At 38.6% G+C, this 27899-nt stretch overlaps 1 protein-coding gene across 2 annotated transcripts; it reads left to right on the top strand.

The window, feature by feature from the left end:
* Positions 1-88: 88 nt before the first annotated feature.
* Positions 89-27490, top strand: LOC133995242 (M-phase phosphoprotein 9). 2 transcript variants are annotated; one of them, XM_062434576.1, is made up of 24 exons: positions 89-156; positions 2484-2758; positions 3680-3827; positions 6045-6134; positions 6784-7301; positions 8571-8739; positions 8891-8963; positions 9826-9929; positions 10530-10646; positions 10732-11216; positions 11305-11454; positions 11796-11883; positions 12626-12841; positions 13819-13866; positions 14184-14248; positions 16888-16989; positions 17269-17463; positions 17540-17727; positions 18775-19077; positions 20428-20548; positions 22378-22466; positions 23903-24117; positions 25500-25568; positions 26442-27490. In XM_062434576.1, exons 2-24 carry the CDS (start codon positions 2520-2522, stop codon positions 26541-26543), a joined length of 3894 nt encoding a protein of 1297 aa, XP_062290560.1. In that variant the 5' UTR covers positions 89-156; positions 2484-2519; the 3' UTR covers positions 26544-27490. The 2 variants fall into 2 exon arrangements, with proteins under 2 accessions (XP_062290560.1, XP_062290558.1); XM_062434574.1 differs by having other exon boundaries at positions 17540-17751.
* Positions 27491-27899: the final 409 nt, after the last annotated feature.

Below are 27899 nucleotides of genomic sequence, written 5' to 3'. Positions count from 1 at the left end.
CAGAGCTCTCTGCATTTTTGATTGCTTTCTGACCAATCGCAGGGCAGTTTACGTCCGTTACAGCCGCCGCAGTGCACTGCAGCAGCCAATCAGCAGCCAGCTAGCCAACAGCTACTCACACAGAAATATGGATGAGACGATGTTACAAGTCAACGGGTAAGGTTAACTCTCATTTACTGTGTTTATCCGCGACACTTTTCCTCCTGGTAAAATAGTGTGTGATCTGTCGGCTGCGTGTGTTGTAGTGTCACCCGTCTGCGCTGCGTTTATAAACCCTGTTATAAATCAAACTTAGCCTAACTCAGCTAATAGCCCTGCTAACCTGCTGTCAGTGGTTAGCTCGGTAACTTAGCCTTAATGCTAACCTCTCTCTCTGTGTGTGTGTGTGTGTGTGTGTGTGTGTTTGTGTGTTTGTGTGTCTGTGTATGTGTGTGTGTGTGTGTGTGTGTGTGTGTGTGAGAGAGAGAGAGAGAGAGAGATAGAGAGAGTGTGTGTGAGTAGGTTGGTGATGATGATGGAGAGAAAGAAAGAAAGAGAGAGAAAGAGAGACAGAGGGAGACACACACACACACACACACACACACACACACACACACACACACACAGAGGTGTCAAAGTTAATTAGTGCGAATAAATCAAAAACACATTGCCAGTCTAAACAATGCTCATGCACGTACACACACACACACACACACACACACACACACACACACACACACACACACACACACACACACACACACACACACACACACACACACACAGACAGGACATCACAGACACACAGAGAGACACACACACACAGCACATCACAGACACACACAAACACACACACACAGACACACCACATCACAGACAGACAAGCAGAGTTGTTAACAGCTCCACCAAATAGTGATTTTTCCCTCTAAACTTCTCACATGGTTTCATTTCAATAAATGATCCAATAATTCAGCAAAAATCAAAGATTAGAGATAAGTCCAAAAACTGAAAACACATTTGTGTATCAGAACTTAGTTTTTTCTTCTTTCCTCTCCCATTAATCATCTCACCACCCCTCACATTTATCTGCTGACCCTTTGGAGGGGCCCCACCCCTAGGTTGGGAACCACTGGACTAAACTAGCTAACTGTATATCAAGTAGTGTAAACCACTACTTTTACTGTAATACTTTAACTACATCACTCATAATACTTATGTACTTTTCCTTTTGTAGAATTTTGTAATGCTTTTACTTGTAATGAAGTATTTTTACTATTTTGTTACTGAATACTTCTTCCACCACTGGCGAGTTGTCAAAGCCAGTCTAGACAAGCTCTTTCTCTCTCTCTCTCTCTCTCTCTCTCTCTCTCTCTCTCTCTCTCTCTCTCTCTCTCTCTCTCTCTCTCTCTCTCTCTCTCTCTCTCCCCCTCTCTCTCAGGACATGACAGACAGACAGACAAGTGGAAGTGGATTGTTATATAATAGAAAGCTTTATACATAAAAACATACTCAACTAATAATAAAAGATGACATAGAATGAAGACATGAGATGCAGCTATAATAGGATAAAGTGGAGGGTATCACACTTGAATAAAATAAATAGAATAAATAAAAGCAACAAGTATTTTATTATTATTTATGTTTTTTTAGTGTGTTTAGTGTCATCATGTTGGTGTTTTTCTTTTACTGGCATTTTATCTGCGTTACATGAGTTTAATTTACATTTTATCTCCTGTATATGAGCTTGTTTCTGTTATTTGCATCTTATTTGATTTACATATGAACTTATTTCCTTTTAAATCTGCACTTTCATCTGTTTTATATAAAGGCTCAGTGCCGTATAATATACTCTGTGTGCTCTTATGTTCCTGTTTCTTCTATTTCATATATGGATTTCTGATTTAAAAAAAAAAAAAATATATATATTTTTTAAACTCTATAAGGCAAATTTGTATAGCACATTTCAGCAAGGCAATTCAAAGTGCTTTAAATAAAACTTTAAAATGCATCAAGACAGAATATAAAAGCAACACACGGTGAAATATAAATGACATTTAAATACAATTAAAAGTGTTAAATTGGAAATAAAATTAAGCTAAAATTGAGTAAAGAGATAAAAACATGAGAATAAAAAGTTCCAACGCAGTGTGAGATAAGTCTGTACGAGTGCGTCTTTAAAAGCTTTTTAAAATGAGGCACCGACTCAGCTGACTTAGTTAATTAAAATAAATAAGTAATAAATAAATAATTGGTAATATAATTAGTTAGTAATAAGTATAAATAAATGAGTAAGGCTAAGTTAAATCATTTAAAATCTGGCAAGGACTTTATTCTAATGACCATTATTATTAAAAGTAATAGTAGTAGATGGTTTATTAATGTTTTTCCATTGTTGTAACTGTTCAGTATCACTTTCAGCTGTTTCCACATCAGTCTAGACTACAGTAAATGTGATTTTAAAAAAGGTTTCGTAACTCTTTCTCTCTCTGTTTTCTGTTCTCCAGCTGTCAGACTGACCCCCGCTCCATGGGCCCATAAACATGTCCACAGATGACAGTATCTCTGAGGATGTGTCCAGCTCGGGGGCCTTGAGCCACTGCCATGCCAGTCCGGACGGGGATGGAGGTAAGGAGAGCGAGACCTCTCTGGTGTCCTCCGAGGGGACGTCGGCCTCGGGGCTCGCCATCTCCGAGGGCACGAGACGCGCAACCTCCCAGACGACAGGAGGCGCTGTGGAGAGCCGGCCCATGGACATAACACCAGCATGCAACAAGATCAGGTGCAGGAGCTGTAACAAACACAGAAAATAGATAGTAAAAAGACAGTAGTGTATCTGTGTGCAGCAGAGATAAAATATAAAACAGTAGAGCCATGTTTTCTTATAAGGAAACATACAATGGTGTTAAATTTAATTCTAAAAATGTAATCTGTTTCCTGTGGAGCATCATAGTTATAGTTTTCCTTGAACTTCATTGGAAATAAATTCAAATTTTACAGTATTTATATTTATATAAGCTTATTTGGTTTGAATTGTTAGAAGTTTAATTTGTCCAGTCTGGTTTAGGTGGAGAAAATGGATATATTTTCTTAAAATGCACCATTAAGTTTCAGTATATGCAGGAATTTTGATAAATACAGTAATAAATTAGACAGTAAAAGTAGTTTATCAATCAATCAATCAATCTTTATTTGTATAGCGCCAAATCACAACAAAGTCGTGAAGAAACCTCAGAACCAGGTTCAAAGTGGGCGGCCATCTACATCGACCAGTTGAGGTAGAGAGGAGAGAGAGGAAGGATAGGAGAGAGAAGCACATTTATCACGTTATCACGTTTATTTGTGCAGAGGTCAAATATAAAACAGTAGACTCATGTTTACTTAGAGGGTAACTGATAGATACAGATAGTATAAAAGATAAAAACAAGGCAAACAATGTTAAAATAACCCAATTTAGGTTTTATTTAATAAATAAGGAGCCTTGTTAGCGTGGACTAGTTGTTGGGCAAAAAACAAGACATTGGTTAATGCAACATGCCGCATTTTATTGACCAAACAATCAAGAAAATACACTACAGATTAATTGATAATAAAAATAATCATTAGTAATGGCTTACTGGAGAATCATGCATCTATAACTATCTCATACATGACAAAATGTATGTCCAGTGTGTGATTTAATGTTCTGTACGTTTTACTGCAGGAGTCTGTGTCTGAGCACCGATGAAGCATTCGAACAAGGGAAGAACCTCCCATTCATCAACCCGAGCTCCCTGGAGACCCTCAGAGCCTTGGTGCAGGAGATCCAGAGCAGCGGAGAGACGGACCCGGAGATCTGGAAGGATTGCGAGGTGGGAAAAAAAACGCTGCAGGACCAGAACGACAAACGTTGTTGTAGAATGTGTGAATGAAGTCGGGGTCGGCTGCTGTGTGCAGTGCTTTTTTGTTTTGTTTTTGTGCGCTTCATTTGGCAGCTGGCAGCCTCGTTTCTGAGCTGTCACTTTTATTTTTTGTGCAGATCACACCTGACAGGAAGGCAGACAGACACACACACACACACACACCCCAGCACCCAGCACCCCACACAGCTCCACACAGCTCCACACTGCAGCTGATCTTTTCAGACACAGGATGTGATTTGCAGAGAACAGACAACTGCATCACAAAGGCATCACCTCACTGCAAAGTTCAAGAGTCTGGAGGCCTTTTAGTTTAAATACCTGCAGAGAAACACACTATTCTTTTAAAAATGTCTTATACATTTTTTTGCACGGTCAGTATGACTTGAGGATTACTGTTCCTTTTGGTAGATCACTTCTTCCTCTCTGTTGGGAGTTTCACGTCTCAGTGGTACACAGCTGCTTCCCCTTTATAAATATGCATATGTGCACTCCTCCTATGTGACCTATGTGAACATCACGTGAAGGAGAAACCTGATTTCTCCTGCAGAAAGTAGATTTCTTCACCATATGCGATACTGTGCAAAAGTCTGAGGCCGCCATTAGATTTAGCAATGCTATAATGACCATATATAATTATGTCTCAGTCTCTTTATTAGAATATCACCAGAAAATGTTTAACTCATTGGAAGCTTGCTATATATATATAATACTTGTATAAGACCAACTTTTAATCACATCACTCCATTCGAAATGTCAAAGATCACAGAACTTAACAGATATAAAATCATAATTTTGCATCAGCTTCAATCAACTTCATGACAGCTTCTCCAAAAGAGTTCAAATATGTGCTTAGTGCCAAGAGAGGTCACACTAAATACAGATTTTTGCCTGTAGAAGCCAAAAAATTTAATAATGTTTTTATTTTATTTGTGTGTAGATATTTCTTGTTTGTATCTTCATAAAGAGACCAAAAAATAAATATGGATGGTCATTAAAATTTTGCTAAAACAACTAGTGGCTAGTGGTGGCCTAAGACTTTTGCACAGTACTGTAAATTAGTAATAAGAGGAAAGGTTAAAGCAGCTTTTACACTTTCACACTGCTGCTTCTGTTTATATTGCATCACATGGACTCAGACACTCTGCACGGACCTTCCTTGTGGATAAAAGCAGATTACAAATTATGTTGACCTTTGCAGCCCAGGGAATACTCTCTCTGGTCTCTAGAGCCTTGTGGAAGTCTAAGTCCACCACTGAACATCTCATTGTTCAATTCAGACACATTTGGTTCTACTTGCTTACTACAGAGTCTGTCCTCTCACTGCATCAGCCCTCACACACACTTCAATCAGGTGAGGCGAGCGAATGAGAAAAAGAATGATGTTTATTATCTGAGTAAAATGAGATGGACAAAAAAAAGTTTTTGGCGCTTGAACTCTGTGAGGATGTCATCCGAAAACAGCCGCAAGAAAGATACATGAAGTCCCTCGTAAAGTCTAGACGCTGGTGGTGGTGATGGAGATGGTGAGGCAGAATGATGGCCTATTAAAAAGATGGGACTGCTGATCCGGCAGAGACTGGGCGGAGATGGGGAGGTGGTGGAGCGTACGTAACGGCTGTATGCCAGACTAAAGCAGAGAGAGAGAGAGGGGGAAAGAGAGAGAGAGAGAGAGAGAGAGAGAGATATTATTTAAAAAAGGCCACAACTAGATGATAGGTAAGTGTGACATCGTGCTATTGGATAGACGTGAGTGACAGATGACAACTGAAACTTAAACAACGGCCCGAGTATTGACATCCAGGAAATAAGTGAGCATTTATGAGAGAGAAAGAGAGAGAGAGAGTAAAAGGACGTCCACACTGAAAACGATAACTATAAATACATAGTTTTAAATGTCGTTCTAATTTGAGTGGATGGCGGAGTCCACACCTCAACTATAACGATAACAATAGAGGAAAATGTGTTGAGACTCAAGATGAGCTGCCCTGTATTACACTTCATGTTAGAAGTTATGTCTCTGCAGCAGGAGATTAAAAGGAAGGTTAAAGACGAGCACAAGATGTCAGTGTGTCTATTGGACCTGGCTCTGCCCCAGCTGTTCCTCTGCAGGTTAATGTCTTTTTGTGAGTAATGATGTTCCATTGATTGTTTATTATTCTGCATCAGGGTCGATGGTTGCATCTGTTTCAGCTGGTCGAGAAGCAATATCAAGAGCAGATACTCGCTCAGCAAGAACAATATCAATGCCAAATACAGGTAAGGTTGCTTTTAGTGTTTGTTTATGGGTCAGTGACTAATAAGGGTTGGCAAGATGAATAATTCAAAAATATCTTTAAAAATTGTCTTAAAAGCAGCATTAGGTTTGTTAAAATGTACATTTTGTATTTTTGTTGGTTTTATATCATTTGAAATGTACATTTGCACCATTTTTTACCAAAAGTAAGACTGAATGCTCCTGAAAATGTCAAATGGTGTAACCACAAAAGAATGACAAATATTAAATATCTTATCCACCTACAGTGTATTAAGTGGACTTATACTTAATGGTTACTAAATGTAAATCATGATTCCCCAGATGAAATGTAATATTTACAACAATTGTATGCCATTACCTTAATTTAATATAAAAAGTTATAATGTAAGATCATGACAAACTAGTTGATATGGTGTTTTATTGAGAATTTAGTGTTTTTAAGCAAGTTGAATTATTTGGTACAAAGTTTTTATGGTTTCACCACTTAGACATTTTTACCATAATCCTCTAATATATTCTCTCAAAATGGATTAAAAGCAGAAATTTGATGCTGGGTCCACAAAAAAAGAATGTGTGCAAGTTATTCATACGTTTATTGTCACATGACTAAACCACATGGACACAATGAAATAATGATGTGTTTATTTCCAGTTGATTCAGGATGAGATTAAGGCCCTGGTTCAGCTCCAGAACCGCCCAGGCAGCATCCAACCACACACAGACTTCTCTCCAACTTCGGTCCCCAAAACCTCCACAAACACAAAAGACTATATCTTCCCCCTCATCTCCACTGACTGCACTGTCCCCAAAAATGTGGCCAGCGACAACGACAGCCTGGCAGCACCTGCACACACTCCGTTCAGCTCCCCTTCACCTCCGCTCCAGAGATCGGAGACCGCCAACCACGGGGAGGAGCGGGTGACCACCACGGTGCTCAGCAGCGGCTACGGGACTCTGTCGACGTGGGAAACGGCCCTGGAGGCTGCTGGGTCTCCGGGGGAAGACGAGTTCGGCGGTCAGGGAGGGAGAGAGAAGCATCACTGGTCCTCCACCTTCCAGGAAGCTACGACAGAGACGGCTACGATGGAGAACCAGCAGGATTTCTTCAACAAGACGACGGTTGAAGTGGAGGAATGTAACCCGTTAGATTACCAGCAGAAACCATCTGGGTACGTCTCAGTTGGTCATAACTCCTTAGAGCAGGAATGTCCAAACTGTTCCATAAAGATCCATAATGTGGCTGCAGGTTTTTATTCCAACCCAGCAGGAGCACAGCAGGCTCGACTCATTTAATCAGCTGATCTCAGTCTTCAGGTTGAATCGTTTGCTCTTGATTAGTGCAGGCATACAGCCCTTTATGGAATAGTTTGGACATGCCTGCCTTAGAGAATATAATAATAGCCTTTATTTATTTGTATAGCACCTTTCTTAACATAGTTACAAAGTGCTTTTACAGATAAATTTGAATATGTTAAAATAACAAAGTTAAAGAAGTAAGAAGACAGCAAAACATAACAAAAAAGAAATGACACAAAACTTTAGACAAACAATAAAATGATAACCATTCAATGTTCGAAAAGGGTGTAAGATGAAGTGAGGAACTTTTCTGGTCCTACCCCCTTTAAAAAAAACAAAACAATCAAATCGAAGCCAAAGAACATCAGAAACAAACAATTCAAAAAGACACACTGTACCAAATCATATTATTTCAGGCCACATCTTTGTTCATCCTTTCTATGTCTGTCCCAAATGTTATTTTTTAAAGACTTATTTAAGCTTACTTAGTGTTCGACATGTACAGTATAGTTGTTTTAAAGATTAACTTCTTATCAATCCTTATTTATATAGCTCCAAATCACAACAAAAGTTATCGTATGGCACTTTACACATAGAACAGGTCTAGATCGTAATCTTTAATTTAACTTAAAGAGACCAAACATTACCACATGAGAAAGCACTTGGCAACAGCAGTAAGGAAAAACTCCACTTATGAGGGTAAAAAACATTTATGAGTAGATTTTAAATTGGTAACTGAGCTGGCTGACCTGATGTCCTTAGAGTCTGAGGGCTTTGATGGTAAAGGCACTGTCTCCTTTAGACCTGGGAATCACCAGAGGAGCCTTATCAGAAGACCTCTAGTTGCAAGCTGTGGTATGGAGGGCGTTAAAAGCTCAGTGAGATAACTGTTCGACCATGCAGAGCTTTAAAAGTTAAAAACAAAATCTTGAAATCAATTCTTAAATTTGATCGGCAGCCAGTGAATTGCAGCTAAATCTGATATGTTCAGATCTCCTCGTACCAGTAATGAGTCCATCAGCTGCGTTTTGCACCAGCTGCAGGCGATGTAGAGACGTGACTTAAAGCCTAAAGATGTAGGAATTATTATTAATGAGATGTTTTATTTCCTTTCACCCTGCTATCTTCTGATTTTTTTTTAGCTCCAGCCAGTTGTTGACTTCGTGGGCCCAGAGGCAGAAACTCAGACCTAAGAAGTCTAAGACAGGACAAGGTTCATCATCCCAAATCTCTGAGTACCAGGAGCAGCCTCACAACCCCGGAGAGTCCCACAGACAAAACCCCCTGGAGAGCGCAGACTCCCAGGACCAGGTACAGCTCTCACTCTCATAGCACCGCCTGTCCTGCATCTGTAGTGTGCTTTTCGTCTTTCTTTTTTTTTAGTTTTCAGCGCACGTATCTTGATTTACGCTCCTGCTGCTGAATCTAATCCACTCTCTCTTTGTCCTCTGTTGGGTTTCAGCATCGAGCAGCTGGGCCCTCGTCTAGCTTTTTCCCCCTGAAGAGGAGCGATAGCCTGGTGTCTGAGGCATCAGGTAACAAAACACATAACCACAAGGCTCAGCCAGTGTAAAGATTTCCACTGATTATATAAAAATTATAAAAAATAAAAAATGATATGTTTTAAATGAAAGATGAAGCACTATTGCAGTTACCACAAGTGACAGTAAGGTGGCACTGTTGCACCACATGGGCCTCTTTATTATGGGGTAATTAAATATTATCAGTTTCTCTTTATTATCTCAAACATTTAACAAATATAATGAGTTTTTTTGTTAGTTATTAATGAGCCCCAAATTGACAAAACAGCCTTTTTATCACTAGTATTGCATCATATCAGTTTACAAGTTAACATGCATAAATATGTAACTTCAGGTGGGTGTTACTATTGTGTAAGGAGTGCATAACTGTGTTTTCCACGGGGTAAAAATATGCAGTGCCTCATAGTTTATTTTTAATCTTTTACAGTGTGTTTATGAAACTGCAAATATTTGGATTTTTTACAGTTTTTCCTTTGCTAAACTTACACAAACAGATTTATATAGATTCTTAACATAGAAACAGCTGAATACTTTGTGGTATTGTAAATATCACTGACATACTTTTAATAGTTTTTGGACAATAACAGTCCTGGCACAGAGGGAGAAGATATATCAGACTTTAGATACACACACAATACTAGTTAATAACTCAATTCATTGTTTCTTTAATATTTTCATGGAAAAACACAAAATAAAAGACTTAACTTTAAAATGTACTATATTTAGATGTTCATCTCTGTCAGAAATATACAATAAATGTGTAATTCTAACTTTCTGTAAACATTTTTAGACAAACTAGTAATATCAAGTAGAATAAACTCTAAATCACACACTTATTCTTTTCTCCCTGTCGCAGGTCTGACTTACTGGCGTCTGAACGAGAGTGACATGTATCACCCGCTACCGGACAGCCTCGACAGCGGCGCTTATCACCTTCTGCAAGAGGCCTCCATGAGTCTTGTGAGTCACAATAATTACAGCTCTGTGACTAGTCGGAGGAAGAGAGGTGTTACGGAGTCCATTACTGAGGCCTTTTTAATCCTTTATGCAGTCTTATTAGGGGTAACTTTTAACATTTGCTAGTAAATTAGGGTTAAAATAGCTACAAAAATGTCCACTTTTGCTCTTTTATTATGTGTTTTTGATAAAGCAGGGCAATATATCGTGATATTTTATATATATATCGTCTTAGAATTTGGATATCATGATACGGCATAACTGTCATCTTTTCCTGCTTTCTCTGAACTTACCAGACTGTTTTAGCTGCTTTATTATGTCTTTATCCACATATTAATCAAAAATCTCATTGTGTAAATATTTTGTGAAAGCACCAACACTCATCCCTACAATATAGTTGTGATATTGATATCGAGGTATTTGGTCAAAAATATTGTGATATTTGATTCTATTCATATCGCCCAGGTCTCATTGTGGACTAGAATAAAGACATTAGACATATTAAGCCACCTCATGAACTGATTTTACTCAGAAATCTACCTGTAGTTGGCTGCTGCTTTGTGTCACTTTTCCTCTTAGACGTTTTCTATCCATCTCTTGCAGACTCCACCTCAGGAGCCTCAGTTGTCTCTCAGAGAAATCTACCATAATAAGCAAAGAGTAGACTTTAAGCGCTCAGACTGGGAAGGCTCTGTTACTTCCAGTCCTTCGTCTCCGCAGGTATGTCACATGATTCATGCAGCAGATTTTCGGTGTAGTCCTCAGCTGAGCCTCTTAACTCATAGTCTCCCTCTTTCTTCTTCAGGTGTTGACTTTAGACCCAGGAGTGAACATGCGGCAGTCAGATCGTACCTCTGGCTTCACTTCGCCCTCTCACTTCAGCAGCCCGTCGTTCGCCACCCAGCCTCACCTCTACGTCAGAGTCGGGACCCCTGTGACCCCTGACAGCATGGTGGAGAGCAGTCCCAACCCCGGAGATACAGACTGCATCTCTGATACCTCTAGCGTCTCAGCTGCCGGACCTTCCCCCTATAAGGTGCAAACGTCGTGGGGAAACCCGTCCCACGTAGCCCTGCCTCTGTCTACCTCCCAGGATAAGACCCAGCCATGCTCCCACAAAGCCAGCCACAAACGCAGAGCCAGTGCCCCCTTAGCCAGCGAGGAGGAGGGCAGTCACACCCACACCAGCACTCTGAAGCCTGGTTCAGCCTCTGGTGTTACTCTGGGCCGTGCAGTCAGTCCACACATGGAGAGAGCGTCATCAGTGGAAGATCCTGTGGTTCTCTCTCTGTGAGTGTAACATACAAGAATAATAATAATAATAATAATCACAATATCTAGTCGTCCACACTTTCATTCATCTTATTTTCCTCCTCAGATTGCGGCAGAACCTGAGAGAGAAGCACTCTCGACACGTGGCGGATCTGAAAGCGTATTACGAGTCTGAGATTCAAGTCCTACGAGACAAACTCAAACTCAAAGATCTGCCCCAGGATTTAGAGAAGAGCAACCAGGCGCTTATGGAGAGGTGTGTGTGTTATTTGGATTTGTAAACAGTAGATTTAGAAATTTTTATCATTGGATGAACATCTGAAACAATGACAGAGAAGTCAATCCATTTTTACATGATGAAAAGTTTTGAAATCAAACAAAAAAAGTGAAATTCTACACTAAAGAGATTAACACTCAGGTTTTACGTTTATTTTGAGGATCCAAATGATGATATTCAAAGTTGTTGATTGTCAGGAGACACGTATGACACCTTGTAGAACTTCGTATCTTCACAACATGACATTACACCGGTTTTTTGGTCCATTTTATGTGGTTTGTAATTCTGTACTATTGTGATTTTTTTTCTTTAATCTACAGGTGCAAACAACTGGAGAAAGCTCTGGCTGAAGCCACCAATCATATTCAAGAACTGGAGGCAACAAACAGCTCACTGGAGAAAAAACTGGTATAAATCCTCCAAGTTTTTAGATTAGTTATTTTTGTGAATATTGGTTTCTTGTTACTATAGCACACAAATGGGTGATGTTGTGTTTATGTCTATGGACAGATGCAAGTGTTTAGTTATTTCATATGTACTTTCAGCAAGGAAAGGGGTTTTATATACAAAAATATGAAATGCCTGGCAACCGAAAGCTACTTCACATCATTTTTAAAAAATGTATTTAGTGAACAGACGCTTAAAAAAATCTTCTTTAAATATATAATATATAATAAACTCATAAGATACTTTACATGAATCATGACTATACTAGAAAAGCTATTTATATTTTATATTCCCGCTCATGTTGTGGTGTCTCTGTGACTTCTAATTAATAAAAAAAAAAAATATATATAAATCAATTAATTTATGCCACTCATCAGCAGAACTGTTCCTGCATATATTTGTTTAAAAAAATCTTATTTATTTTGTGAAAGGGTTTATAAATCATTAAAAACATTCTCTGATATCTGAAAACACCCTGTAACTAATCCAGCAGGAAAACTTGCATAGACCCTAATTAAGCATCTCAAATGAAGCTCGTTATACAGATGAATATTTCATAATTCGGCACCTCTAACTAGAAACTGGACATCAACAAACTCACATGTTGTGCAAGGGTGTTATTTACTCAGTTTTTAATATATTAAGTATAAAAATATAATCTTTATTCCATTCTTTAATGTTTTACGTGTCTTTTTGTCAATAGGTAGAATGGCCGGAGCGGTATGCCGTAGCGGCCGCCACTGTGAAGTCTTTACAGCAGCGGCTTGAAGAAAGCAAACGCTTTGGCAAAGAGAAGGACGCCTTGGCATCGCGCCTGAAGACACACGTACGACGGCTGGAGGAGGCGGCGCAGAAAGTCGACAGAGAGGCAGACGAGAAGGAGGCCAGGAGGGAGAGAGAGTACAAGATGCTCCAGGATGTGAGTCTGGGTGGAGAATATGAAAACATCAAAAGAGCCTTCAGAAAATCATACAATCTCCCTTTTTCACTGGAAGCTTGTAATATTACTACGGCTACTACTATTACTGCTACTACTACTACTACTACTGCTACTACCACTACTACTACTATTACTGCTACTACTACTACTACTACTGCTACTACCACTACTACTACTATTACTGCTACTACTACTACTACTACTGCTACTACCACTATCTATAGCATAGTTCTTGCATACATTTAACACAAAGTACTTTACATAAAAATTGATATAAAAAAAAGAGCAAATAATCAGGACATTTACAAAAAAAATAAGGATAAAACCAGCAAAATGAGATGTAATAAGAAGAAAATAAAATGATTAAGAAGGAGAAGATAAAATAATTAAAAGTAAAAACACATTGAGAGTCCTATAAAGCTCTACTTCTTTTCTTTTTATATTAAAACCTTTGCCCAAGTAGTAGTACTTTATTGTTAATGTACTCAAGAATATGTGATTACATTCAAAACTGCATTTCAGTTAAGTACCTGATACTAAATTTTCCTACACAAGAGTCATCTAGATTTATTCAGGGCACTAATAAATCTGCAGTAACTGACATTTTTATCCACTTGGGGGCAGCAGAAACAAGCTGTAAACACAACACTGATATACTGTAATCTTTCAATATGGCAAATTTGTTGGAGTCGTGTTTCTGTCCACCTGCTGAATATAAGTCCAATTACCAACTCCTGAGGGAAATATCTGGCTCTTTAGCTGCTAAATGCTCCACTATGATCACCAGCTAGTCAGCTTTCACACCCAAGTAGTCATTGTAATGTGATCCATTGTCAATCTAAAAATATTGATTATAGTCACTTTAAATATATATTTGTATTCATGCTGGAGCCTATGTCAACAGTGAGTTAATGTTTGGTGTCATGATTGAAGTTTCTGTTGTTTTTGTTCCTCAGCTGCTTGGAGAATATGACTCTTTAGTGAAGGACCATGAAGGACTAAAGGTAATGGATATACTGGATTATAAGTGTTGCATTTTACCTCATTGTTTGATTGAACTTAAACTATTTCAACAAGGTGTAGGCTGGATGGATAGAGTCCTCTATCATAGTTAATGCAACTGTGTCGTAATATATGACCATATATTACATTTTCTGAGAAATCAATAGAGAGAGAGAGAAGTTCAATTACCATGGTACCATGTTGGGCAAAATCTCAAACTAACATCATCTGATAGTTTCTCCTCATATCAACCAAGCTTCATTTTGATCTGTGTTTTCCAGCCTCTTTTAATTTAAAGCATTTTCTCTTGTCTCTACAGAGCAACCTGGTGTCAACAGAGGACAAACTTTTCAATGCCAACGATCAGATATCTGAGCTGAAGAGGTGAGTGGATTAGTTGTAGAGCAGTTGTGTGCAAATATGACAATTAGTGCTGTATCTATCTTTTAGAAGCTTTATATTTCTGATTTTTCTCAAGTGTTTGTTTCAAGAGTCAAAAGGCTGAAGCACTAAAATCTGCTGATGGCCTATAATTAACCCTTACATACTGTTCACGGTCAAATTTTACCTATTTTGACATTTGAGAGTTGTAAAAACACCTTAAATACTGTTTTCTTTTAGCCTTAAATTTGACAACTTCTCCTAATGTGAGGCAGAATATATCAAAAATGGAAATATGTCAACTTCTTACGAACATTTGTATGCAGCTGATACACATTTTTATCGAGTGTTTGACCCATATTTAATTAAAACATTCATAAATTACTATTTCATTCTTCACATTTAATATAATTTTATTGAACTTGTCATGTTCCCTTGATTGTAAATATTTTAATTATCCATAAACAAAAAGCATAAAAACTGAAGAATAAAATATCTCTGCTCTCTGAAAGCTTCCTTAAGGATTAAATCACACATTAACCTGTGACTGATGAGGCGTTCATTAATAATTTGAGAGACTAATTATGAAGGGATACTGTGGATACGTCTGAATATGATTAGTATATGAGGGTTAAACATGAAGCAGGTGTATTAGCAGGTTTAGCTTTTAAATAATACACAAAGCAACAACTATATCTAAATGTTTGAGATCTTATATTCTGCAAAGAGAGCTCATAGCAGAGATGTAGTCTGGTTGTTGGTTTCAGATCTATCGCTGTCAAACGGCGTTACGTTGTCACCGATTGGCTCCAGCGGTTTAGTGAAAGAGCTGCAGTGGAGAGGGAGATGGAGTACAGAGGATTAATCAATAGAGCGTAATGATGGTCTCTCTCCGCTGTGGAAAATAGATAACAGCATCGGCTGACGCTACACAGCAACTTTCCTCTGCAGCTTTCCTCTGCAGCTTCAGCTCTGCCTGCAAATTGGCCTCAATAAAGGCGGCGAGCACGGACACATCTATGAAGTCTGTCGGGTCGATTCAGCGAATTTGTGGACAGCCGATGGAGAACAGCTCGTAAAACATCAATATCTATATCAGGGGGAGGGTTTTTTTAGGAAGGAAACAGGAAAGCTGGTGTGCAGAAAAAGAAAGATAGAGAGGCTCAAACATTCTTAAAAAGAGGGAATAGAAAACTTGAAGCAACCAAATGTGAAAAAAAGGATTAATTCATCAAATGCAATTAGCATGTCAAAGCAAATGTAAAAAGACAGGTGGAGTTAGGACAGCTTTTTAGTCAGAATCTCTTCAATTTAGCCCAATTCTCTTTAGAAGAACAGTACGAACTCTAAGAAAAATGCCCAGAAAAGGACACATCATTTGTGAACATGAGAAATCCTTTCAGTGGATTTTTATCAGTCAGAGAGCCAGAACACAAAGTAGACGTTACACCATCAGAATTAGAAAGGAGTGTAAAAATGCAGTAAAGATATGCAGGAGCACTGCTTTCAGCTTCAGGGTCAAACAGAGTCACGCTGAGAGAGCACAAACCTGCAAGAGCCGTCTGAAGATTGGTACTAATCCAAAGTGATAAGATTAAGGTCAGTTTTAGGTCATATTACTTAACTTGTTTTTCAGTGAGGCTACGTCACCCATTTAAGGACATAAAGAAAGAATAGCTCAGGATGTTTAGAGTTAATTATCCTGAGATATTCCTTCATTTCCTAATTTCTTCTTTATATCAGAGGAGTAAACTCACATCATCTCTATCTGTTAATCTACAGCTCTTAAACACTATTGGATCAGTATATTTTCTATTCTTAAGGGGAACATATCATGCTCATTTCCATTTCTATATTTATATTCTGGAGCTCTACTGGAATATCTTTGCATGATTTAGAAGTTAAAAACTCCTTATTTATCTTCTACTGGTCCTTTATGCAGCCCCTCAGTTCAGCCTCTGTCTGAAACAGGCCGTTTTAGCTCCTGTCTCTTTAAGACCCCTCCCCCTCCTGGTCAGCCCACTCTGTTCTGATTGGTCAGCTTCAGGAAGTGTGCGAACTTTGGAGGTTAAGTAAATAAACTATAGTATCAGGATTTTACTGACATCTGTACATGTTAGAGCTAAAGTCAGATTAAAATATGAGAGTGGACAACCTGACTTCAGTGACAAAGACTACAGGAAGAACGGCCATTTATGGGCATGTGCAAACAATCTGACATCATGAGGAGGAAGTAGAGCTAACTTTGCGAACGAGGCTTTCAGAGCAGGTTGAAGCCCCGACTTTTGATTTTCAGGCAGCATTTTTACAGACGTTTTCAGTAAGATTTCTTGTATGTTCTTGTCTTGTGTTCATGTGCAAAGTGTCTATTTTATGTTTTTTCTCTATGATCTTAAAGTTTACTGCTGTAAAACTCTGCAGCCTTTCAGTAAATTCTCCTGCAAGCATGAATAAATTAAATCAAATCAGATCAGATCACATCAAGGTTTTAGGACTCTGACGTTGTTTAAAATGACAAAAAGCACGATCTCTCCCTTTTTTAAACGATGTCAGTCATCTCACTCAGCTGTCTCCTTGTATCTGATCATCTTGTGATCGAATGTGTCCCCTGTGTGCCCCCCCCCCCCCCCCCCCCCCCCCAGAGTTATCTCTAAACTGGAGTCTCAGGTGAAGCAGCTGGAGCACGAGAACCAGGCCAGGACCCGATACGCTTCCCACAGTAACACACAACCTTCTGGGGCCGGGTAAGAAGAACCTCGATGTCCTGTTAATCTGCCTCTTTATTATACTAGTATCATTTTCCAGATGAATCGATTGTTGTCTGAAGGTTGTTAAAAATGCTCATCACAGCTTCCTGGAGCCCAAGTTGATGTTTTCAAATTGGTTGTTTTGTCTGACAAACAGTTTAAAACCCCAAGATATTCAATTTACAGCCTACAACATATAAAAACACACTTAGAGGCTCATAATTTAGTAGCAGAAATAACTGCCTGATCTTAAACTTCCTGTTATCTTGTCCGCAGTCTTTTCCACCATCCCGACCTGCTGCGGTCGCCCACCAAATGCAGAGCAGAGCCAGATGTCACCCGCAGGAAAAAGTCACCGTTCTCTCAAAACAACCAGTCAAGTATGCACAAGAAGTCTCCCAATCTGTTAAATGATCAGTCATCAGGAACCGGAAGCTCTCTGGATGCCTCGTCAGCTAGCGGGAGCCGGAGGTAGGGTTTTTAAATTCAGCTGTTGATATCTTCTCAACCAGAGTTAGTTCAGATTTTAAGAGATCCTGTTCTGCAGGTGTGCTTCTCCTCCAGAGTGTGAGCAGTCTCTGCCGCAGCCTCGACACCAGGAGCAGAGCGGCGGTGGCGGTGGCAGCGGCAGCCAGCGGGAGTCCAGCAGGAGGGAGGGATCCTGCGCTATGACGCCTGTGATGAGGGCCCTGATAGAGCTGGAGGAGACCAGAGCCACAGAGAGCAGGGCCCCCTGTAAGAACAGCTCCAGCACCCACAGTATGACTCACACTCACTCATGAAACGCTGCCAAAACTCACTTCTACTGTCTCTTCAAATGTTACACTTTATAATTGCTTTTGAAGTCATAAAACACTCAAAATAAGGCACCAATATTCTGTCATAACATTTATATTAGCCCAGAATAAGCTGTTCATTACTGGTAGATGTTGTGTATACTGTATGAATAAAATCAGTACTTGTTTAGGTTTAAAGACAAATTAAATAAAAGTCTGCCTGATTAAATTACTTTTTTTAAGGAATTACAATGTAAATTTCAAGGAATTTGGATAAACTGACTGTTAAACGTATAAAAGAGAGTACAGTCTGTGTGTGATGGAGGTTCTTCCGAGAAGTGGAAAGTAAGAAGTGAGTGAGTCACAGTTTCCTGAAACACCAGCAGGAGAAAAGAAGGAAAGGATAATGGCTGCTGATCTGTTCTATAATGTGTTTTAAGTGACTATCAGGACATTTTTCCGCTGTAGGTGCTCGTAGTGCTTCAACCTAGTAAAGACTGAGATGTTCTTTAGTATCAAAGAGGAAACAGAGATTTTAAACTTGTGCATACTTCAAACTTATAACACCCACAATCATTACTATTAATCTTACTTTGCATTCATGCCAAGAAAAGAAGTTTTGACAACTTTCTTGTCCAGGTGTTAAATTTAAGGAAAAAATAAACTGTGATTTCTGTTTTTGTACCTTTTCTAAAATATAATAACGGAAAAAACAGGATTATCTCTCTGTGGTGACAATAAAACATAATGAACATACGGTTATGAAGATTATATTATAATAATTAAAGGCAGATTTCTTATTTCTTTGTGTTAATGTTGGTGCACGTCACACATAACAAGTGTCTCTTCATGCTGTGACACACACACACACACACACACACACACACACACACACACACACACACACACACACACACACACACACACACACACACACACACACACACACACAAACACCCCTGGATTGGACCTGATTTCTGCCTCTCTGTGTGTTTCCTCTCTGCAGGGGTCGGCCCTCAGAGGACCACGGTGGGGTTTGTGGAGCGGAGAGTCAAAGAGCCGATCCAGGAGCGAGTCGTGATCCAGGCGGACAGCGATGTGGCTAAACCTGGAGGAGGACCGGTTGGAGCGGAGCGAGGAGGAGGAGGAGGAGGAGGAGGAGGAGGAGGAGGAGGAGCGAAAAGTCGCAATGGAGCGGAAAAAGCTACGACTCTGCTGAAAGCTCAGAGGAGTTTGTCTCCAGAGGGCCACAGATCCTCCTCACTGCCTCCTCCAGCACATCGAAACATACCCACAGCTACTACACCTAGTACGTCCTTCCAGTGCTCCCAGTGCTCCCAGTGCTCCCACTCTCACCTGGACACCATGTTTTTAATTCCTCTCTGTGATTGTAGTATGTGAATACACCTTTTAGTGCTTTGGGAAAACCTCAAAGTCGGCTAATTAAGGAGGGCCGAAAGTAAAACCCTTTTTTTGTTAGACGGAGATAAAATTAATTAGATTCTGTCTTCATAGCGATTATTCACAGCAGCAGACGAGCTGTCAGCCGAACCTCTGCGGCCCTTTTATCTTTGTTAAAACAGTTTGGGCTTATTAAACCAGATATATTCAAATTATAGGAGGTGTGTGAGGAGGGAGAGGCTCGTACTCCTTTGAGTCATTACTCAAATCAATTCTGAACACACAGACATGAAACATGCATTTTTAAATTCAGTGTGACTTACACTTCCTGAGAGTATCGTTTTCTGGTCACCTGTGATTTGCTTGGTGAATTAACATCCATAAATCTGCTCAGGAAATATAAAGAAAAGGTGCCGCAATCATCATATTTTGAAGTTTTCTACAGTATAAAATAATACAGTTATAGTTGTCATGGTTACACTGCAAACAGGAACTCAGCATTACTTTTAATAGTTCAATTTGTAGCTCACATCTAGCGTTAATTCATTAACTCCATGGCAACACTGTATTTCCTGGTTAATCAAGACTCGAGAGCTTCATTGTCAACCCATTTATACACAAATATACAATAGGGATTAAGTTTAATTTCCCATCTAAGTAATGCAAAATAAAACGTGCATAAAGTGCAGATTAGCCCCCAAAGCATTATGGGAACTGTAGTTCTAAAAAGGAAAGCAAATCAAAGCAAAGAAGAGTAATGAGGGTGACAAAATCCATCCTTTTTTCTAGTAGTATGATCAATATTTTTATGACATTAGCAACGATCAGAGTCTTTTATTCCACTTTTATACAGACATGCAATTTGTTTGAAGTGTATTTTAAACTGTAAATAATGTTTCTGTTACACTCAAACCAATTAACAAAAGCAGGACACTTATCTCTTTTTGTGGATCCCTAAAAAAAAAAAACTGTCTGGAGATTATAGATTTTTAATTAATGTTGTATCAGTGTATTAAAGTTTTAATTAACGTGCGCTCTCCTCTCCTCTTCTCCTCTCCTCTCCTCTCCTCTCCTCTCCTCTCCTCTCCTCTCCTCTCCTCCTCTCCTCCTCTCCTCTCCTCTCCTCTCCTCCTCTCCTCTTCTCCTCTCCTCTCCTCTCCTCTCCTCTCCTCTCCTCTCCTCTCCTCCTCTCCTCTCCTCTCCTCTCCTCTCCTCTCCTCTCCTCCTCTCCTCTCCTCTCCTCTTCTCTTCCTCTCAGCCAAAAGAGACACTTTACTCTTGCCTCTGTCTGCAAAATCCAGCCCTAAACGCTGCCCCAGTGAAAACTACTCCACTGCTTTTGGTCACCTGATGCCACGAGAGGAACACATGCACAAAAGGTGAGAAACAGACACTAGCTCTAATAAGACATCAGTTTCATCATGAGTGGAGTTTAATACGACATGAGGTCAAACAGAGATACTATAACTGCTGTAAAATAGCAAATAACGAAGAAGTTATATAAGCCATAGGAATTATATCCAGATATTAAAATTAAAGTTTAGGCTATAAATGATTATAAAGGCCTTTTTTTAAATACCTGAGTTAGTGTGCAAAATAAATGAATTATCCATTTACTTACCATAATGCCTGTGTGCTTTTCTGGATCATAGAAGAAGATGAAGGAAACTTTATTTGGGACACGTCTGAAGGTCCATATCAATAAAAGTTTGACAAGAAAAATGTATAAAAAAATGACATAATGAACAAATTATACAGTGATACAATGAAATATAATATTTAGTAGAGCTGTGTGTGCTGCTAAAGCTGGAGGGAAATCAACAGATATTCTCCTATTGTGTCTGTTTTATTCTATTTTAGCTCATTTTTATCTCAAGAAATCCTATTATAATGTCTTTTTTATATATTGTATTTCTTTGATATCTTGTCTTAATGCCGTTTTATTCTTTACTTAAAACCCTTTTAATTGCTTTGATGATAAAGTGCTAAACTAATAATACAGTGAAGAGGAGGAACATGAATTTGCTTTCAGGGGACGCACAAAGTTTAATTTGGCTTCTATTCAAAGTGTCCTGCATGTTTAACTCCAGTGAGAATTTAGTTTCTTATCTCTGCCGTGTGACAGTCGTCCTCTAACTACAGCGCAGCGCTCGAGGTTGTTCAGTACAACGACACGAGGACGGACGCTGTGTCTGTGACATCGAGTCAGGAACAGACCGTACAGACGGTGACACGGCCGCCTCTCATCACGACCGTCACGTCTTTGAACCGCTAAGCTTTTTTTCTCGGCAGCTGTTACTTTAAAGAGGCTTAAAAATACTAATGTGAAGCAGATCACAGACGAAGAGGTCAGATGAGCCTCATTCACTTTTTCATTAAAACACCAACTGATGAAATTCACCACAAGGTGTCGTCCTGCTGCTACTACTTCACATTAAACCTTTTGTTTACTCAGCAGATACATTAGTCTAAACCGGGTCACATAGAAGTCACAGGTTGTTTAAATCAGGTGTGTCAACATATGCTCCGCTGGCCATAACCGGTCCACTTAGCGGTCCAATCTGGCCCACTGGATAACTTTGCAAAGTATGAAAATTGCAGAAAAGTCATTACAATTTTTCCAATTTTCAGGTTTTTCTACTGAAAAAACACATAAATACATATTGTGTTCATATTGAAAACATTCATATATTGAACATCATGCAAAATCAGCAGCTTCTGTGCAAAATAATAAAAAACTGAGACATTATATTGTTGAAATTGCTCATTGTTCTTAAGACAGGGTGTTTTGTAAATATAAATAATAATAATAATCTTATTTGTATAGCACCTTTCATACAAGAAATGCAGCTCAAAGTGCTTTACAGCAACCAATATTAAGCATGCTGCTTCCCTGATATCTAAAGGTTTATTAGATGTTTATTAGATTGAATAGATGGTTTATTATAGTAAAGTTAAATGCAATGGTTTTACTGGTTTGGCCCACTTGACATCATGTTGGGTTGTATGTGGCTCCTGAACTAAAATGAGTTAAACACCTTTGGTTTTAAATTCAATGTAGAGCGATCATTTCATCATGAACTTGAGTCAGAGTTAGTGACATGCAGCTTCTTATTTCTCTATTTCTAACCAGTAAACACCAAAGATTAGAGGGTTAAATGATGCTAGTTTAAATAAGTAAGTAAATCACATTGTGTTGTTTCTGCAGGTTTGACGGAGACGTCGACCAGAGGCGTCATTCATTCCACAGCGGCAGCCCCAGAAAGAGACTCCAGTTCACATCAGCAGACAGAGACGGTAATATAAAAAAAAATAAACTGTTGCTTAAAATCATATATTTAAACATCAATATTTAGTCCTGATTCTGATATTCTGGTTTATTTTGGGTCTTTTATCTTTTATTTCTGCCCCAAAACAACATGGTGGAAACCTAGAAATCATCAATTTTATGTTTAATATAATTTTAACCTGCAGGACAAAAACAGCTGAGGAACTTTTAAATGTTTGTCCACTGTTTTTGAGTTTATCTTTACTAAAGCTCAATTCACTTGAGTTTAACTTGCTCATTATAATGTTTGGTTAATAATTTCACCTGTGGGAGACACATGGGGGTATTTATATTTAAGGATTAAGGGTTTTTAGGCTCTAATCTGACAGAGACCACTACACATTTTTTTGTAGTGTTAAGATGGAAGAAAACCAGTACAGCTGAAGGTTCATACATGTATTTCAGGGTGTTTCTGTTTTAGAAGCTCAAGATATGAAGGAGTATATATATATGGAGGAAATGCTCACTTTAAAAAACACCTGATTTATCAACAAATTACATCTAAAATTTAACGTCTGAGGAAACGTTGGTGTAAAATCTGCAGCGCTGTTTTTTATCAGACACACACAGACAGGTCTAAACAGAGAGAGGGGGAAGTTGTGGTGAAGTCTGGTTGAAAATACTACAGCAGTAAAAACAACTGCAGGAAGTTAAAGATATACTGATGTCTGAACAGCGCCCTCTGTGGCCACAGGTGGAAATTACAGCATAATGGCACTTCTAACTTCCCTGCATACACAAAGATTTAAAGCTGTCATTGTTAGTTAATTTGAAGGAACTAATATTACGTTTAAAAGAAGCAAAAGTAGAGAAAAGTCATTAAAGAGATGTCAGTAAAACAGCAAATTATCTAGATACAAAAGGCTTATGAAATTAACTTTTTTATGTAAGGGTAAGATTGTGTTTTTTCCTCTTTCTGTTATTTTTTTTACATAATTGTCAGTCTCTGTTTCCTGCTTCAGTATCTTTTCCTCCTGACTTTAAATGTCTGCAGCAGGTCCAGATATCAGCGTTTTCTGATTGAAGCAGCAATAAACTCATCAAAGGAAACTCAAAATCTTTCCAATTTTGATACCTTATTGAATCACTGATGTTTTTTTATTGAGTTGAAATGAGCATCACAGCTTTTCCTCTGCTGGGATGAATAACTTGAGATCTTATTTAGCTGCAGTTTATTCAAATCAGATGAACTGCGACTGAGCCCATTTCATCTTTAATCTTAGTAAATACCTACTAAATTAAAAAAAAAAGTGTGTGTGCCTGACAGCAACTTTCTAGAAAGCTTTATTAAATATTTCCCCTGAATAATAAACTCAAGCAGGAGAAGAGCTGATCAAATGTTTGCTCAGAAGAAGAAATAAATGACTTAATCATTTTTTTTTCTTCTTATTCTTCTTTCTCTCAGATGTTCAGCAGCAGCCGGAGTCCTCCTGCAGCTTGAACCCTTCTGATGGAAACTCCCAGCTGGGTTGGGAGGAGCGGGCGGTCTGCGGCGGCGGCGTTGCTGGATCTGACCTGCAGGACTCGTACGAGGACGCGGCCCCGCTGTTCCTGGACAGACTGCATTCGCTGGCCGAGGCCGAGAAACTGTTTGACGAGCTGACGCAGGAGAAACTACAGGTGAGACGAGCATCGCATCACATCACAGGACTAAGGGCCACTTTTTTTAAAACCTCAGTATTGCCACATTATTATCACATTAGCAGCTAAGAGGCTATTCATGTCACATTGGCTAAGTGAGTAGTGTCCTCTATTCCTCACTGTGTACGTCCTGAGTGGAGACTGTAGAAGAATTAAAGGTAAATAACTCTGTCCCCAACCATAATGGCAGTCTGTGTTTTTACAGAAGGGTAGCGCCTACTCTCCAATCCCATCCTCCCCCTTACATTATTATACTATTATATTATCATTATATCAGTGGTATAAACTGATCTTTAAATTACAATAATATCGTTTATTAGGATTATTTCTGAGACAATATATCGTCTAACAACAGTAGTTATCATGACAGGTCTAACCGAGTTCAAAAAGCCGACTCTCTCACACACACACACACACACACACACACACACACACACACACACACACACACACACACACACACACACACACACACACACACACACACACTCACACACACACACATTCACACTAAGGCCTCGACAGCACCACAGTAATCCCCATCAGACCCTATTATGTAACACTGACTTCATTGTTTTTACGCCACTCCTAAATTACTTCTATTTTTAGGAAGTTCACACAAACAGGGCACGGTCATACTGGGACACACACACACACACACACACACACACACACACACACACACACACACACACACACACAGAGAGAGACTGCAGACTAATCTAATGAGTCATGTATACGTGTTTGATTGGGTCGTGTGCTTCTTGTTTCATCAGTATAATTGTTCCAGCGGCTCGTCTCTCACACATCGCTCCTGTTTTCACCCTCGCTCCTCCGTCACCCAAGTTCAGGATCAAATTTTTTTTAAGTTTCTTTTAATCACTTATAAAGCTCCATGCAGTTTATTTTCTGCCTGCTAAGCCTTTACACCCATCCCAGCGGTCACTCAGGTCATCCAATCAAAAACCTGCTGGCTGTTGTTAAAGAACCAAAAAAACAAAACAAAGGCGACTGTGCTTTTTCAGTTTGGGTACTTTTTCAGGCCTTTTATAACATTTAATAACTTAAAGTGAGCTCTGGATGCTGCTTTCTGTGATCGTATATGTCTATTTTTGTGTTTACTTTCTCAAAATTGATGTAAAGCACTTAGTTACCTGTGTTTAAAAAAAGGTGCTATTTAAATAAAGTTTGACTTAATTAATTGCTTTGTCTATAAATTATTAACCTGTGTGTGTGTGTGTGTGTGTGTGTGTGTGTGTGTGTGTGTGTGTGTGTGTGTGTGTGTGTGTGTGTGTGTGTGTGTGTGTGTGTGTGTGTGTGTGTGTGTGTGTGTGTGTGTGTGTGTGTGTGTGTGTGTGTAGATTGAGGCAGCTTTGAGTCGGATGCCCGGAGCCGGCGGCAGAGTGAGTCTACAGACCCGGTTAGATGAGGTGAGACACCGTAAAAAGCTCTGCAGCTCTGTTGTTTTGCACTAAAATTTTAAAAAAGCAACATAAAATGACAGAAAACATTGATAACATTTACAATAACTAACCTATAGTCTCAAACGTCAGCTCTGAATGAATTTTAATAAATTTTAGGCCTTTTTTTACATCATTTTGAAACTGAAGATCTGCAACACGTTCTGGATTCATGAAAACTCTTCTAGCTTTTCTTTTACAGACGTAATATATACATATTATAATATTTACACTAGTACTGAAAATATCTACAGTTTTTAAGCAATGCTTTACGTTTGTATGACACTCCTAAGGGTTGATTCGACTCTATTATCTGCACATCTTGCCATATATATAGATATCATTCTGTACTATTATTCTTATGTTCTGATTATTCTTAAGTTTAAATGTAAACACGCGTACATATTTGTCATTACTATATCTGTCAGTCCTGTATTTCTTCTATTTATTTGTTCTTTCCTGAGAATGAGATGTTTAAGGGGAGGGGAGGGGTAATTTTTTACTCTGTTTCTTAACTTTTTACATTGTTTTATTGATTTAATTTTCATCAAAATCACCAAAAAATGAAAAAAAAAAAAAAAGTTAAATTTGTATAGCGCCTTTCCCAAACCCAAGGATGCTTTACAGGGAAAAATCAAACAAAACAGATGAAAACAAGACTAAGAAGAGGAGGAGGAAGTGAAATGGTCAAAGTTAAAGGCAGAAAATTTGCAACATCCTCATTCTACTTATTTTATCTGAGCAAATCTTCACTTTTCACCTCAGTTATCACAGCAGTCGACCTGATTTAATTCTCTATTTATCGTCTAAATCCACTAACGGCTGGACTTTCTCCTCCTTCAGGTGGCCTTAGAGAATCGTCTGGAGAGGCTGAATCGTGAGCTGGGATCGATCCGCATGACTCTGAAGAGATTCCACGTCCTCCGCTCCTCGGCTAACATATAGCGACAACATTTTAGTTTTTTTTCTATACCACGCAGCACTGATTGTCTTTCAGTCTCTCCCTGTGCCATAAAACCTGTTTCTCTGTACAGCAACTTCCTCCAACACGGCATCTTCTTTTATATGTATCTACTTATTACTCGGGGATACTTTTTTATATGTCTAAAAGATAATATTGCAATTTTTTCGGAGTATATTTTTAGTAAGACACAGATTTGTACAGTCGTTTAATTTTTTAGTCACAGAAATATTAATATGATATGTTTTAATTGCCATATTTCAGGTTTTTAAAATAAATTGTTAAAAAAATCGGACTAAAATGTTTCAGATTTTTAAAAGAAAACAAATGTGAGCGATTTTCCAGCAGAGACATTCATCCACTTTTGGGGGAAATATCACTGCCATCTGTGTTAGTTTTCATTCCTCATGGCTTCAAATGTATTTATTTATTTTATACTTAAAGAGATTTAGATTTTTTGGTGCATTTTCATGTGTTATTTTATTCATAAGGCGGTTATTACCACTTGTTTTTTGGGCCAAAATTTTATCAAACTTGAAGGAAATGTTTGTTTACTTGAATCAAATTGCCTTTATTGTTTATTTTTTGTTCTCTCCTTTCCTTTTCTTTACCTTTTACATTCTTACTTGTCACTTTTCTTGCTCTTAACGTTTCCAAATTTGAAGTGATTTTTCAGATTTAGAGCCACTTGTAAAATCCAAACCAGCACAGCTTTCTCAGTTCACTTTTCTCTCTTTCTCTCTCTCTCTCTCTCTCTCTCTCTCTCTCTCTCTCTCTCTCTCTCTCTCTCTCTCTCTCTCTCTCTCTCCCCCACACAGTGTCAAATCTTTCTTTCGGCCGGTCGTTTCTCTTTGAGCGCTGCTTGTGCATGGAAATTTTTGCACTGCTTCTTTTTTTGCCATGCAGTTTTCCTACCTAACAGGAAATTCACTGGAACTATAATATTGTTGTTGCACAATAAATGAAGCTTTCTCTTTTGATAACTAGATGTGTTCCTCCTTTATTATGACACACTGGTTTATTATTCCTGCAGTAAAACAACAGAACAGAGACTCTTCAGAACAAGTTTGACACATAAATAGACAAGTTTTAGTCAAAAATGAAAATTAACTGTAGATTTAATTACTGTATTAAGTGTATTTAGTGTATTTCTGGGTTACATACTTATGATCTGACTCAATTCTTCACTACAAAACCATTAATAGTTTATTTTATTATCAATCAGACTATTTGTACAGTTTTCATACATTCATACATAGCAATGTAACACAAAGTGCTTTACACAGTAAAAAAAACAAAAAAAAAAACATTATGCACCCCTCCAACACACACACACCACC

This window comes from Scomber scombrus, chromosome 15 (assembly GCF_963691925.1).
Source record: "Scomber scombrus chromosome 15, fScoSco1.1, whole genome shotgun sequence".
Lineage (NCBI taxonomy): Eukaryota > Metazoa > Chordata > Actinopteri > Scombriformes > Scombridae > Scomber > Scomber scombrus.
Note: the sequence above shows the minus strand (reverse complement) of the source record. Positions and strands in the feature narration are given on the sequence as shown.